General features: G+C 43.0%; 1 protein-coding gene and 1 long non-coding RNA gene across 13 annotated transcripts in view; both read left to right on the top strand.

Moving 5' to 3' along the window:
- Positions 1 to 7,104, top strand: part of YTHDF3 (YTH N6-methyladenosine RNA binding protein F3) — a 44,295-nt gene extending 37,191 nt beyond the window's left edge. For 6 of the 12 annotated variants that reach the window (XM_067712223.1, XM_067712224.1, XM_067712219.1 and 3 more), the window contains one exon: positions 6,512 to 7,104. In XM_067712223.1, the coding sequence (XP_067568324.1) occupies positions 6,512 to 6,634 (123 nt within the window). In that variant the 3' untranslated portion in view covers positions 6,635 to 7,104. The remainder of the gene's footprint in view (positions 1 to 6,511) is intronic. The other 6 variants (XM_067712230.1, XM_067712227.1, XM_067712228.1 and 3 more) reach the window with 2 other exon arrangements.
- A 1,034-nt stretch (positions 7,105 to 8,138) lies between these two features.
- LOC137209859 (uncharacterized) lies at positions 8,139 to 11,585 on the top strand. Its single transcript, XR_010936143.1, has 3 exons — positions 8,139 to 8,258; positions 9,857 to 9,939; positions 10,294 to 11,585. It is a non-coding gene; the product is annotated as an uncharacterized lncRNA (long non-coding RNA).
- Positions 11,586 to 14,437: the final 2,852 nt, after the last annotated feature.

The following is a 14,437-nucleotide window of genomic DNA, read 5'->3' as shown; positions in this document are numbered from 1 at the left end:
GCAACGAAGACCCAATGCCGCCAAAAATAAAATAAATACACTTATTAAAAAAAAAAATCAAACGACATAGTTTATCCTGCTAGAGCTGAGCAGATGGCAAAACCAAAGGAAAATTAGACCAAAAGGAAAGCAACTAGGAAGAATAACAAGAAAATCTATGAAAACTAGAAGAAAAGCCAAAGATGAAAATCAGATCAAGAAATTTTTTGCTTTGCTTGTTACAAATGCCTCGATATTAATGCCACTTAAGTGTATTAGTAAATTATAAGAGCACACTGTGAATATTTAGTAACAATTCAAAATGGAAACACTGTATGGATGTGTTACCTCCGTATTTCAACTTTACAAGGAAGAGGTATTTGACAGTAGTTCCAACTATTCGTGATATCGTACAACTTTAGAAGGAAAAAGTATTTGACAGATAGTAGTTCCAACTAGTATATATTCAAGATTATATTTCGAGGTAAAAGGTTTACAAATAAAGCTTCAACATATGTTTGCGTGCTGATATTAAAGCTCCAGTATGTTAAGCTTGTTCTGCTTGGCTTTTGCGGCAGTCACTGACTCTGTTTCCTCTGTAAAGCACCCAGTGCTTACAGCACAGTTAGTACTTCATCTCAGAGCTGTTTTCTAGTTTGCCCATGTATGTATGCTTACCAGTGTCATCTGTGGTTCCTTCTAAGCTTGTTTATTCCAGTTGTACTTATTTCTTTTATTATGAGATTTAAATATGTAAACTGATAAAATGTGATTGATAGTTGTTGCTATGAAAACTAAATTGACTTCTTTGGAAATACCTGACAAAAGTGAGTTGTCTAATTAGGTATAGATCAGAAAACAGTAAAAACTTGGCAGGAAAATCATTAAAATGTAGAAGTTTGTGTGCAGTTTGCAAGTGTATTTTCATTTCTTACTCCAGTGGGAAATGTTAGATGGTGCCTTAGAGGTGAGGTATGGTTCACAGAAGAAAGACATGATTCTTATTCAGAGAAGTCTTGGACCTAAATCAAATCCTTGTGGGATACTAATTCCCCAACCAGGATCGAACCCCGGGCCGTCGGCAGTGAAAGCGCAGAGTCCTGACCACTGGACCTCCAGGGAATTCCTGAAGTATTTGTGTTTTAAATTAAAATGTGCAAAGTTTGTATCACTTATGAATCTACTCGTTAACTGACATCTTTCATTATTTAACACTTTATTTTAAAGTTTTAACCTAAATTATTCTTTTTAAAGTCCCAAAACTTTTTTCCTTCTGCCTTAAACAGCTTAACATGACTGCATGTGTCCATGTGTAATAAGCTGCTAGGATATCTTTGCAAATAAATGTAATAAAGAGAAAGAAGTATTCATGCCACTTGGAAACTACAATGTGCCAGCACTTACATATTTATTTCAAGTATCTAAACTATGAGCAATGTTTTCTGTATGAAATGTACCCACTAATAACTTCTTGTATCTAAATTTAAAGCCAACTGAAACCATGTCAAGTCTTGAGTGAAACCATTCCTCTTTTGGAAAGGCACAGAGCTTATGTAAATTGATGGTCCTCCCCACGACCCCTGCCATTACTCCTTTAATAAGGGGAAAAAAAGGCCTGAGAAAGAGGAACTTAGATATTCGGTACCTGTCTTAGAGTTATGTAGCCTTGGCATGTTTCTTTGTTTTTGTTCTTTTTTTTTTTAAATTTTTTTTCCCAAATTTCTTCAGCTTTCCAGGCAATAGTTGAAAGGTCATGTGTTAAAACCAAATGAAAAGCCAAAGGAATGAATATCAGTAGCATATGTGTGTATGTGAGTGTGTGTGTGTGCGTGTAGAAATAAACTAGGTATTTGCATCTGTATTTATTTTCAACCAGATTAAAAAGAGATTTCACAGAAGACATTTTAAACAGCTTTCTGACAAAGGTTCAGATATAAAAAAAGACATTAATGCTGAGTTTCTTTCACATATAGACACAGCCTCTTCTTCCCCTTCAGTTCCTGTGTTTAGTTTGGTGAGGAAACATCCATCCACAATGAAAGCGCAACTTTCACTGTTTTAAAGGAAAGCCTCCAGTGTTTCATCATTGTAGATCTATTTTTACATCATTCAGGAGTGTTGCACAGGCCCAATGCTAGACAGATTACTGCCTCACAGTGGTTCCTGGATGGTTTTGATGCTTGGATCTATTGTCCTGGTATCTAGTCTTAATGTAACTCCCCTAATTTATTAATAATAAAATTATCACCAGTCAATATCATACTTGTAACATTTCCATCATGTTTATAATACAATAATATATAATATTAATAATCTCAAATTTATTAACAGCTTGGGCAGCAGTTCCCATACTTTTTAGTCTCAGGACCCTGTTACCCTGAAATGATTGAGTAACCAACGAGCTTTTGTTCATGTGGGTTTTATTGATATTTACCATACTGGAAACTAAAACTGAAAAAGTTTGAAGCGCTTATTGTTTGATTTAATAGCAGCTGGATTTTCATCTTTCTTGTGTATGTAATCCTCTGGAGAACTGGACTGTACACTCAGGAGAGAATGAGTGAAAAGTCCTGGTATGAATCTGAGTATAAACTTGTCACTGCAGACGCCCTCTGGGAACCACGGCTCTGGGGACACTGTTGGTGTGCTGCGTGGTGTTCGCGGTCCCCTGTGTGAATGGCTGTCCTAAGATCTTTTGGGTCCCGTTGGGAAACTCTCCACCATTCCCGGGTACACAGCCCCCCACCTTCCTACAGACACACACCAATCTTTTTCCTTCATGATCTACTAACAGAAAGTCCAACACCTATCTCGGTTAACATCTTCATTACAAGGGATCTATTGATTCATAGCTTTTAGTTAACACTGAACTTTTTCCCTGTAACTTCATATCATTTCCTTACCCTATCCGCTGCTTTATTGCCTACAGAAATAAGAACATGAGTGGTTTAACGCTCAAATTAGTTTTGATTTGTATTTGTAAGGGGTTTGTGTGGGGATATCTGCAGGGGAATGTTTGCTTTTATCCTTGGTCCTCCTTGCCTGACCTGACCCGGCTCAGCATCCTCTGGCTTCCTTTTTCCTCTGCTCTTCTTTCCGTACCGTCGCTCTAACTTACCAAGCTGCAAGCAGAGGCGGTGGTAACAAACGCAGGGACAACGGCAAGCGAGCAGGGGTTCCCCTGCCCCACTTTGCTCAGCTGTGTTTCTCTCCCGTCCAGGTCGGCCGTCCTGCTCATGTCCTTAACCAGCCCGGACTGCCCTCCGGCCTCAGATCCCAGCTCCTTCTTTCTTTCCTGGCCCCGTCCTCCAGCCACACTGGCTTGCTTTCTTCCCACAAGCTTCAGTTTCATTCCCACTTCCGAGTTCTTCCGTCCTCTGCCCGGATCAGATATTTGCTCTCTTCTACGGGTCTCCGCTAGGTTTACTTCCTCAGAGAGGACGTCCCTGGTCACCACAGCTGAATCAGTTACTCTGCCACTCCATTCTCTTACCCTCTACCTTCTTCCTAGCACTCATCCAGAAGTGTTCGTGTATCGCTTTTTTCTTTTTGAAATTAAAAAAAAAATTTTTTAAGGCAATAGTTTATTTTTGGCTGTGTTGGGTCTTCGTTGCTGCGCGTGGGTTTTCTCTAGTTGCGGCGAGCGGGGGCTACTCTTCGTTGCGGTGCGCGGGCTTCTCATTGCAGTGGCTTCTCTTGTTGCGGAGCACGGGCTCTAGGTGCACGGGCTTCAGTAGTTGTGGCACGTGGGCTCAGTAGTGTGGCTCATGGACTCTAGAGCGCAGGCTCAGTAGTTGTGGTGCACGGGCTTAGTTGCTTCGCGGCATGTGGGATCTTCCCGGACCAGGGCTTGAACCCGTGTCCCCTGCATTGACAGGCGGATTCTTAACCACTGCGCCACCAGGGAAGCCCCTCACGTATGGCTTTGTAAACTGTGAGATTCGGAGGGAAGGGACTTTGTCTGGCACGGAAGCTGCTCCATAGCTACCGGCTGAATGAGTCATTGACGCCTCCCATCTGCTCCTGGATTGGGATGGATGGAGTCTTTGCTATCGATCTGCGATGGCGGCCTTCGTTGCTTGAGATCCAGAAGTCAGTCTATGAACTGGTGATGCAAAGAGTAGGGAAAAGTTGCTGCTGCTAATTATTGTTTGAGAAAAAGCCACGTGACTTTCATTTTCCTTACCAAGGACCTGTTGACTGCCTGACCATATCGCCATTCCATCTCAAGTATTCTATTTGGCTGCTCTTTTGAAATCTGCCAGCTTCCCTCCCTCCCTCCCTCCCTCCTTTCTTTCTTTTTTTCCAAAATTGCCTTTGATTGTCATTTACACTGGATTTTGTCTGGGTCAGATAAAGTGGGGGAATAGAGTGTGACTGGCCCTGCGATGGTTAAGAGTGCTGGGAAGCACCGGGGAGGCCACTGACTCACATCTTTCAGTTTATAGAGGAAGAAACAGGCTGGGATGCTATGACTTTCCCAGGGTCCCAGTTAATGACAGGAGGACTTCCAAGCCCAGATTTTCTAGCTCCCACTTCAAAGCCAAATGCTTCTAAGTCTGTGCCCAAACCTTCTCCATAGCTGTTGACCAACCAAACAATTAAACGCCTCTGTTTTCTTGTTTGTAAAGTGAGAAAAATCCTCGCTCAGACTTGTTTGGAGCCTTCAGTGAGAATGCGCGCTGCGGGGCCTGCGGAAGCCTCCGGGGTGTGTCAGCACTGGCTCCCTGCTCTCTGCTCTCCTGCAGTGCTGGCTCCTCGAGTAGAAGGACCTGTTTTTTCCCTAATTGGCCTGGTGTTTGTCTCCTTCTCTGCATTCAAACTGTAGATCTTCCACACCCTTTTCAAAGCCATGGGTGGGCTTTTCAGCTTTCACAGGGCCAACGCTGTCTCGACAAGTGAATTGTTAAAAGTTTTGTTTTAAAAAATGAGTCTGATTTTTAGAGATTGATGTTTCCTTATTATCGAAACATATATATCACTTTTCAGTTCAGAAATGTAGCTACGTCTTTAAGTTACCCTAATACCTCTACCATATAGAAAAATGTTCCACCATAAGAGAACCCGTATTTGTGATACAGGGGTGACGCTTCCAATTTCAGATAAAGGAGTAAGGATCTTATCAACTGGCTTCTGTACTGCCCAGCTTAATGTGGTTCGTAACTGAGCAATTACAAAATAAAACAAAAAATTTTTTTAATTACATAAAACGACAGAAGAGGGAGCTATTGAGGTTTGATTACATTTTCCATTGCCCTGGTTGAGGTTTTTCTTTAAACTATAATATTTTGACTTAGATTTTCTCAACTGTCAACAGACAGGAAAAGTTTGATTATACTGGAGGATGCATATTCACTTCGGAGGATTACAAAAAATGAGTTTATTTTTTTCTATCATCTGGCCCCCTTCCATTCTTTATCATTCCCCAAACTCCTGTAAAGGTAATTGGTATAAGAAAAGTCACGGTGATCTTACAGTGGTAATTTTAGAAATGAATCTACTCCATTAGTGTAAATCCGGGTCATCGGGATCAGCTGTTCTACGAGCCGCTGTCCTAACTTGTGCTTTTGTCTGGCTTCCCGGAAACTTCTACTGGGCCTCAAAGTCTTACAGCGATTTTTGCTTGTATGATATGAGACCTGAAAGTCTTGAAATTCACAGGCACGGTTGACCTAGACAAGACACGCCGTGTGCATGCGCGGGTGGCATGTGCAGTGTGTGGATGGATGGGTGACGGGGAGGGAGGTGGAAAAAGTTTGTTTCGGGCCTTTCTCCACAGTCATCTTTAGGTCACGCCCATGTGTGTGATTTACTCCTGCTCTCCAGGCCCTGAGACCTGCTGGCCCTGTGCCCCCTAACTGGACCCTCAGCTTCGGAGCTCTCCCCACTCCTAGCCCACCCTCCCCACTTCAGCCATCATCTTCATTTTTTTCAACACAAGTTGGAATTCCTCCTCTAGGAATTTCTCCTTTTGTGCATAAGTGCCTAAAAAAGGGTGTGGGGATGTGGGGATACTCCTTGCAGTGCTGTTTGTAATAGCAAATTAAACCATAGAAACAAGTCTGCTGGTCTAAAGAGTAAATGGTGTAAAGAGTAAATTCCTAACAGTGAAACACTGGGTAGCCATTAATGCCGATGTGAGAAGATGGTGATGAATTTTCTTAAATTAAAAAAACTCACAGCACATATGATTTGTACCATGAGTTTTAATTGAAATAAAAGATTCACATATAATTTTAATACATAATTTAAGCAATTTTAAAAGGATTTTATAGCTGAAGTTTTTTGAAATATACATAGGACATTCGTAACAATGGCTACTTCTGAAGCATGGTGCTAGCCTTTCTGGATGTGGAGGAGGAAAGAGGAGAGGCTTTGCTTTTTGTCTTATAACTTTCTTTGGTTTGAACTATCTACCGAGAGCTTATGCTTGTAATTAAGAACATAATTTAAATGCAGATGAAAGGGGAAGGGTGGGGTGAGGGATTGGGATTTTGGGATTGACATGTACACACCGCTATATTTAAAACAGGCTTCCCTGGTGGTGCAGTGGTTAAGAATCCGCCTGCCAATGCAGGGGACACGGATTCCAGCCCTGGTCCGGGAAGATCCCACATGCCGTGGAGCAACTAAGCCTGTGCACCACAACTACTGAGCCTGCGCTCTAGAGCCCGTGAGCCACAACTACTGAGCCCGCATGCTACAACTACTGAAGCCCACGCACCTAGAGCCCGTGCTCTGCAACAAGAGAAGCCACCGCAATGAGAAGCCGGCACACCGCAATGAAGGGTAGCCCCCGCTCGCCGCAGCTAGAGAAAGCCAGCACGCAGCAACGAAGACCCAGCACAGCCAAAATAAATTTAGTAAAGAAAAAAGAGCATTAAAATAGATAACCAACAAGGACCTACTGTATAGCACAGGGCACTATACTCAATATTCTGTAACAACCTAAATGGGAAAAGAATTTGAAAAAGAATAGATACATGTATATGTATAACTGAATCACTTTGATGTACACCTGAAACTAACACAACATTGTTAATCAACTCTACTCCAAGATAAAATAAAAATTAGAAAACAAATGAATAAATCTACTGACCTTCCCAGATTGAATCACAGCATCAGTGTCTCCCTGAAGCCTTTCATGTACCCCTGGGTCTGCTTTAGATGGTGTTCCTCTGTGGTCACCCAGCTGGAATCCTTCTCTCTGCTTGGGGTAGCTTGTATACTAGAACCAGAAGGGTTCTGATGTCAGGCAGAACTGGGTAAAATCATGACTCAACCTTTACCTGATGTGGACAACATATTTAACCTCCTTTAGCCTGAGTTCCTTCACCATAAATGTGGGAATATTGATGCCATTTTGCAAGATTATTGCGAGGGGCAGAGTGAATTTATGCGAAAGCTCATCTGATGACAGGCAGATATAGGTGTTCAATAAGAGGTAACGGAATTTTTAGAGAATGGAGATTGCTTTCTCCATTCTCATAGCCTTGCTACTTTGTCAAATAAAAGTAGTAATGCTTTTTACACAGGTTTTTCTTCTGTGGCATGACATCATTCTCTAGACTTCTGTATCGAATTTTACCTGTGCTGTCTCTCAGCTAGCTATTTGGATGGACAATCTTGATTGTGGCCTAATACCAAAGCCTGCTGCCATGTGTCCAGTGGTCCTTTAGTGGCTTACCTCCAAGGTGAATCCAGTGGTGACATCCAGGCACTCTATTAGGAAGAGCACAGTTATAGGAAACTCAGCCTGAAAATTTGGCATTCTCCAATCAACTGTATAGGTAGTTTCTACTACCAATGGTGTGAGTTTTGTGTGGCCGGCATGGAGCAGAGAAGAGCAGGTAAGCTGAGTTGCTGCATCAGAGATAGTGGGTGGTTTCACAATTTTAACAGTGTCACCCCCTCTTATGAGTGACCTCTCTTTAAAGGCACTTCGCCCATACTGCTTTTTATGATGCCTTCTTTTGAAATTGTAAGTAGCTTTTGTCCTGTGGCAGTGTCTCGTCAATGCAAATTTTTGAATGAATGAATGAATCCATGATTTTTGCCCAAGTTTGATAATCTTCCCAAGCATCTAATTTTATGTCATTTTGTTTAATGAGGTATAATCAAACATTTTCTTTTGCTTCTTGGGAAACATTTAGATGGCAAGAACCACAGATCAACTTGATTGTTCCATAAAGATATAAATGCTACTGGCAGAGTTCACTTATTTAGAAGATGTTTCTGGAACATGGTACTGCATGAATGTGATAAGGTGATGTATCCAGGTGAGTGAAATACATGTCAGAAATATCTCCTACAAAAATTCAGTGCTGTCCGTCTCCTTTAGTTCCTTTCAGCAACAAGCTGGAAGTGTGCTTGGTTTCAGCTTTGTTTCTTTTGACACTTTGCTTTTTATCAGCGACAAGAGATGTGTTGTTTTATCTTCTGTTTTGAATCTGTTTTAAACCGACCTCCCCACCCCCATGCCAAGAACAAATTAAAGGGCTCTTTTTCTTGATAGCTAAGATTGTTATCCCAGGAATGAGTCAGTGAAAATGTGTCTGCATAAAATAGCAGTAGCAAAATCTGTTCTTAATGAAATGCATTGCTCTGGCAAGAGCCCGGAGCTCAGCAAAGAGGTCAGATGATTCTCCCAGATCACCACGGCCAAAACTTTTGCCAGTCAAGTCAAGATGCCAAGTTATATACCTGGGAGGAGATACTTCCGAAAGTACCTCTTCAATAAGCCTATTTGGGATGAAAAAAAATGGCCACAGTTCCTTTGTTATGCCCCTGATTGGGAGTTAGAGTTTATCTTCCCCTGGAATCTGTCCTGTCCTGTGACTGCTTCACCAACAGAAGGCAGCTCAAGTGACACTTGCCTGTGTGGATCTAAGCATTAAGGTCTGGAAGCTTCATTCTGGGGAGCCCTAAGTTGCCATATAAAAAATCTGGGCACCCTGGAGAGACCACATGACACTACACGGAGAGAAAGTCCAATCCATCCCAATGTCCAAGGGAAACCTCTAAATAATTTCAGTCTCATTCCCCTCCTGATTACAGTCTATCACAAAAACTTATGACCTATGGATTTGGCTTTGGGACGGGTAGAATCTGAAAGAGACTCGAGGGGATTGTTAGTGAGACCTGGAAGGACAGAGAGAAAATTGTCATTGGAGGTTGGAGAAGAGGTGACCCAAGTTACCTGTGGCTGAAAACTTGGCAGAAAGTTGATAGTGTCGACTGAAAAAAAATGTACGACCTAAAAGTTGAAAATTACATTTTATTCAGCAGACTTTCTGGAAGACATCCTCTCAGATGGCTCTGAGGGACTCCTCCAAAGAGGTCAGGGAGGAGCCAGGATATGCAGGAGTTTTGGCAGAAAAAAACTAGGCAATCGAAACATCAAAAGATGACTGTTTATTAAAGAAACCCAGGCATCTCAAGTTAATGAGTTAGCGCTTTTCTCTGTATGGGAAGATGCAAGAGTCTGGGCTCACTGAAATCATTCCTTTGATATGCACCTTAACCGTCTAGGGCCAATACCCTTTCTACCCATCCTGAATCCCTTCAGGGTGCACAGTCAGGGGAGCTACAATGGCTGATGGCTTGATGGCCGCAACATCCTTTGTTTACTGATCTAGCAGTCCGCATTCTTCACCTGCAAAAGTATGGAAAATAGGGGACTTCCCTGGCGGTCCAGTGGTTAGGACTCTGCACTTCCATTGCAGGGGGGCCCAGGTTTGATCCCTGGTCGGGGAACCAAGATCCTGCAAGCCGTGTGACCAAAAAAAATATATAGAAAATAGAAAATACACCTAATGAACTTGTGGTTAGAGCTTAATGCATACATTCACTATACCTCTCTCAACATCTTTGCAAGGATGGCGTCAATATCCTTATTACCGAGGTGAGGAAGTTCAAACTACAAGAGATGAAATATCTTTGCCTCGTATCCCACAGCTGGTAAGTGGCAGAGTCATGCTTACAACGCATTTTGGGTAAGGGGATTGCCAGGCGGAATAAAAAGTTCCAGTGGGTTTCTTTTAGCTGTAAATGAAAAGGTATCAATGGTGAAAGAGGAACTAAGAAAGAAATTATTGAGTTTTTGAGAGAAGTTAAAGGAGATATTTCTTAGCAGGAAACTCTTAGAAACTCAGCCGGTGTGTCTGACAAGAGAAAAGGAAAGGTTCTATTGTAAGAGGGTGACTGGCAGTAACTAGGCTGTCTCACACGTGGCCAGTGCCTTGAGCCATTATGCAAATGATTTAGTTGGAACAGAATCATGCTCCACAGAAAGGCTTCGGATTTCTGTTTCAGTGACTACATCACGGCCAACATAGGGAGACCTCCTCCAGGCTGATAAATCCGTGGAAATGCCATGGAGTAAGCTCTTCAAAGCACGAGACCTACAGGTTTCCCTGACTAGCTGCACAACGGACAAAAAAGGCACCTCGAATAACGAGCCCCGTTCCTACAGAATGGCTGATGAGTTCTCAAACTCGGCCCCTCAGTGTGGAGAACTCCACTGGTTTTGTTGCTGGTATTGGAGTCCCCATGCTGGAGGCTGTGATCTCTGCCCAGGACAACGACTGACCTTCCCACCCTCCAAACGAAGCACTGGCTCTGTAATCTGAATCAAAACCCAAGAATGGGACTAAAACCAACCCCCCTTCAAAGGAACCCAGCAATAAGGCAATATGCTGATGGATTAACAGGAGCTTCCCAAGGAGAGACAGAGGGGGTGAGCTTTGGAGAAATTGGGCCCATATGGCAACTGGGGGAAGTGGGTTCCAGGAGGCAGCTGTCCACCTAACTGAAACAGAAAGTGCCTCTTTAGAGCCAGATTCCTCCGTGGTACTTGACCTCCAGCTACTGGAGAGAACTGATCAGGGAGCTGCCTGACCCTGCATTCCTGTGTCCTGCTTTAACAGCCTATAAGGAAAAGGTAGGCTAAGGGTGAGACCAAGAAGGAACCGACCGTAGAAGGAACTCTCTGACCCTAGAAGGAACTGAAGACCTTATACTCCATTGAGGGTACAATGGGATAGAATGGAAGGGCTGGGGCTACAAACTTTGATGGCTCTTTTGTCTATCTTCTCAGGTTCTTTTGTGGGGTGAGTGCCCCTCATTCAATTGGCTGGATTTGACAATAGGAGTGAAATGTGGAAGGGAAGTGACTGTCATTTAATAACACTGTCACTAACTGGATGGGGCTGTCTCGCCCCTGTGAGGCACCATTGTTGCTCTCATTGCTGATAATGCTTATTAAGCATAAGAGGGTTCTCCCAATGGAGGGGAATTGCTTGTAGAAGGATAACATGGGATGGAGGCACTAACCAGGCTTCCAGTTCCATCCATGTTATGCAACAAAAGCGATATAGAAGTACTATCTAGAAATAAACATCTTCAAAGCCATGATTAAGGACTTTAAGACAACAGAGGTATGGAGAGATGTAATTCTTTGTAACAGTTCAGTGTGGCCATTGAAAAGGCTAATGGAGGCTGGACACTTCAGGTGGATTATTGCCACTGAATTCAGTTGTTATAGCCCTGGCTATCCCAGATGTTGTGTATCAAAACTGGTGGCACCTGAAATGTCATCTAGGATATTGCTGATTCCTTTTTTCTTTTTTTTTATAAATTCGTTTTATTTACTTATTTAGCTGCATTGGGTCTTCGTTTCTGTGCGAGGGCTTTCTCTGGTTGTGGCGAGCAGGGGCCACCCTTCGTCGCGGTGCGTGGGCCTCTCACTGTTGCGGCCTCTCCTGCTGTGGAGCACAGGCTCCAGATGCGCAGGCTCAGTAGTTGTGGCTCATGGGCCCAGTTGCTCCGCGGCATGTGGGATCTTCCCAGACCAGGGCTCGAACCCGTGTCCCCTGCATTGGCATGCAGATTATCAACCACTGCGCCACCAGGGAAGCCCCCTGATTCCTTTTTTGAAATGCCTTTGGCCTAAGGAGATCAAGATCAATGCCTTTACCTGGCTGGGGCTTCAATAGACATTTATGGTACCACAAGAGGAGTATGTGAGTTCTCAAGTTATTTGCCACCAGTAGGTGACCTGAGACGTGAAGGAACTCTCTCTCCCTTCAGGGGACTGAGTGTCACTGCAATGATGGCATTATGCAGACAGGCCCTACATTAGTTATCTATTTCTGGGTAACAAATTACTACAAACTTGGTAGCTTAAAATAATACATATTTATTATTCATAGTTTCTGGCATGGCTTAGCTGGGTCTTCTGCTTCAGGGTCTCTCATGAAACAGCGGTCAAGGTGTGGGTCAGGGCTGGGCTCTCATCTGGAGGGTCAGCTAGGAAAGAATCTGCTTCCAAGCAGATACCTTTGCCACAGAGGGTCTTTGTACTTACACTTTTTTCTGCCAGGAACACTTTCTCCAGCTCTTTGGAAGTCTAATTCATTCTCATTCTTTACATCTTTGGTTAAAGATCACCTTCTCAAAAAGGCCTTTCTTGACCACTCTATATAAGCTAACCTCTGTCGGTTATTACATAACCATGTTGATTTCCCTTGTTTATATATTTATCATTTAACTTTCCCATTTCAGAGGAAGTCCTATCAGTGCAGGATGTCTTGGTCCTGCAAGGGTGCTGTGAATATCTAAGAAAGGGCAATATAAGATTCTGTTACCGCTGCCATAGCTATGTTTAGTCACATCAGGGTCAAATCTTCTAGAATGTAAACTGTTAGAATGTAAGACCCTTACATGTGTATATGGACACTGGTGGGCAAAACTGAATGCTTAACAAGTACTCTTTCACTATGATAATTGTGCTTTGTAGTCAGTTATTTGGGGGTAGCTATGAATACAATAAATATAAAATTAGAATGTCGAATTAAACTTTTGAGAAAGAATTTACAAGTGTGTATGACTGCACAATGTATTAATTTAGGGATTAATCTTGAAACATTTCAAAATTGGTTTCAAATGGCTGAACTTGTCTAAATTGAGGGAGATTTTGTGATTGGTAGCCAGCGCATTTTTTTTTTAAATTTTGTGTTCATTTCCTGCATTACCAAAGATCTTTTAAATATGTTATCCCACCAGAGTAATGCAGTTAGATTTCTAATAGGGATTTTAAACAATATAATTTCATGTATTAATTTTACATTCTCAAGGGAAAACAGTGAGAGATGAAAAGCAAAAGGCAATGTGGCAGACAACTTCTGACAGAGCTTGCAATTACCCCACCTCCTGGTATTCCTGTCCTTGTGGGAGCCCCTCCCTTTAGGTGTGAGCTGGACTTGATACTTGCTCCTAACGAGCAGAAAATGGCAAAGGTGGGGAACATCACTTCCAAAATGAGGTTATAATAGATTGTGACTTCTGTCTTGCTTGCACTCTCTTTGGCTCCTCTCATGGGCTTGCTCTGACGAAACAAGCTGGAGAGACCCATGTGGGGAGCAGCTGAGGGTAGCCTCAAGCCCATCACCTTTAAAAAGCTGAGGCCCTCAGTCCAACAGTTGTTGAGGAACAAGTCCTGCCAACAACCACCACAGTGCGTTTGGAAGCAAACCTTCCCCAGTTGAGCCTTCAGATGAGACCGCAGCCCAAGATGACACCTCAATTGAAGTCTTGTGAGAGAGTCTGACACAGAGGACCATATCAGGCTGGGCCCAGATTCCTGATGCACAGAAACTATGAGCAAATAAGTACATGTTGTTTTAAGCTGCTAATTTTTGGCATAATTTGAAACACAGCAATAGATAACTCGTATAGCAAACTTTTATAATAATATTAAGGGAATTAGGTAAAAATATTAGTTGAAAGTATATTTTGTGCTACACCTTTATCTGTATTATCTCATTATTCCTCAGCTCCAACCTGTTGTTCACTTTTGACTGGCAATTTCCTGGACTTCAAAAAATTAGCATAAGCAGTTATTGCACTCTGAAATTTCCATTTAGGCTTTGTGCCAGTTATCAATTTATTGCCCGTCAGCTCCAAATTCATCTTTCAATATCTACTCTGTCATAAAGGACAGGCCAACTTTAAACATTTTTCCTTTATAGTGAGTATATTAAGCTTTCTCATAGAGGGCACCAGAAGGAGTTTGCAGAAGGAATGGGCTTTTGTGTTGGTTCTGGTGCCTACCCTGTCTGTCAGCAGTGTGGGTGTGAGAACGTCACTGGTGCTCTGCCCTGGCCATGAGTCAGGAACGCATGGTTCTCTGACGATCCTGCATCCCTGGCCTGGACTGATGATCACAGACACTGCACCCTAGGCCCTCTGCCCACACTGGCACCCCACCTCCCTCTGCGTGCTTGCTCCCTCCGTCTCTGGTTTGTCTCCTGAAGCTCTCCTGATGTAAACTTTAGGCACTCCAGACCTCTTACCAGCACTGGTGCCCCTCCCCCCTTGCACATCTGTGGGCATGCCCACCAGCCACAGCTTGCTTGTGTCACAGAGGCTGCTTCCTGTTTGCCCTGTGATTGTGGGC

Source organism: Pseudorca crassidens, chromosome 17 (assembly GCF_039906515.1).
Source record: "Pseudorca crassidens isolate mPseCra1 chromosome 17, mPseCra1.hap1, whole genome shotgun sequence".
NCBI lineage: Eukaryota > Metazoa > Chordata > Mammalia > Artiodactyla > Delphinidae > Pseudorca > Pseudorca crassidens.
The sequence above is the reverse complement of the archived record's forward strand: the minus strand, read 5'-3'. Positions and strand labels throughout refer to the sequence as shown.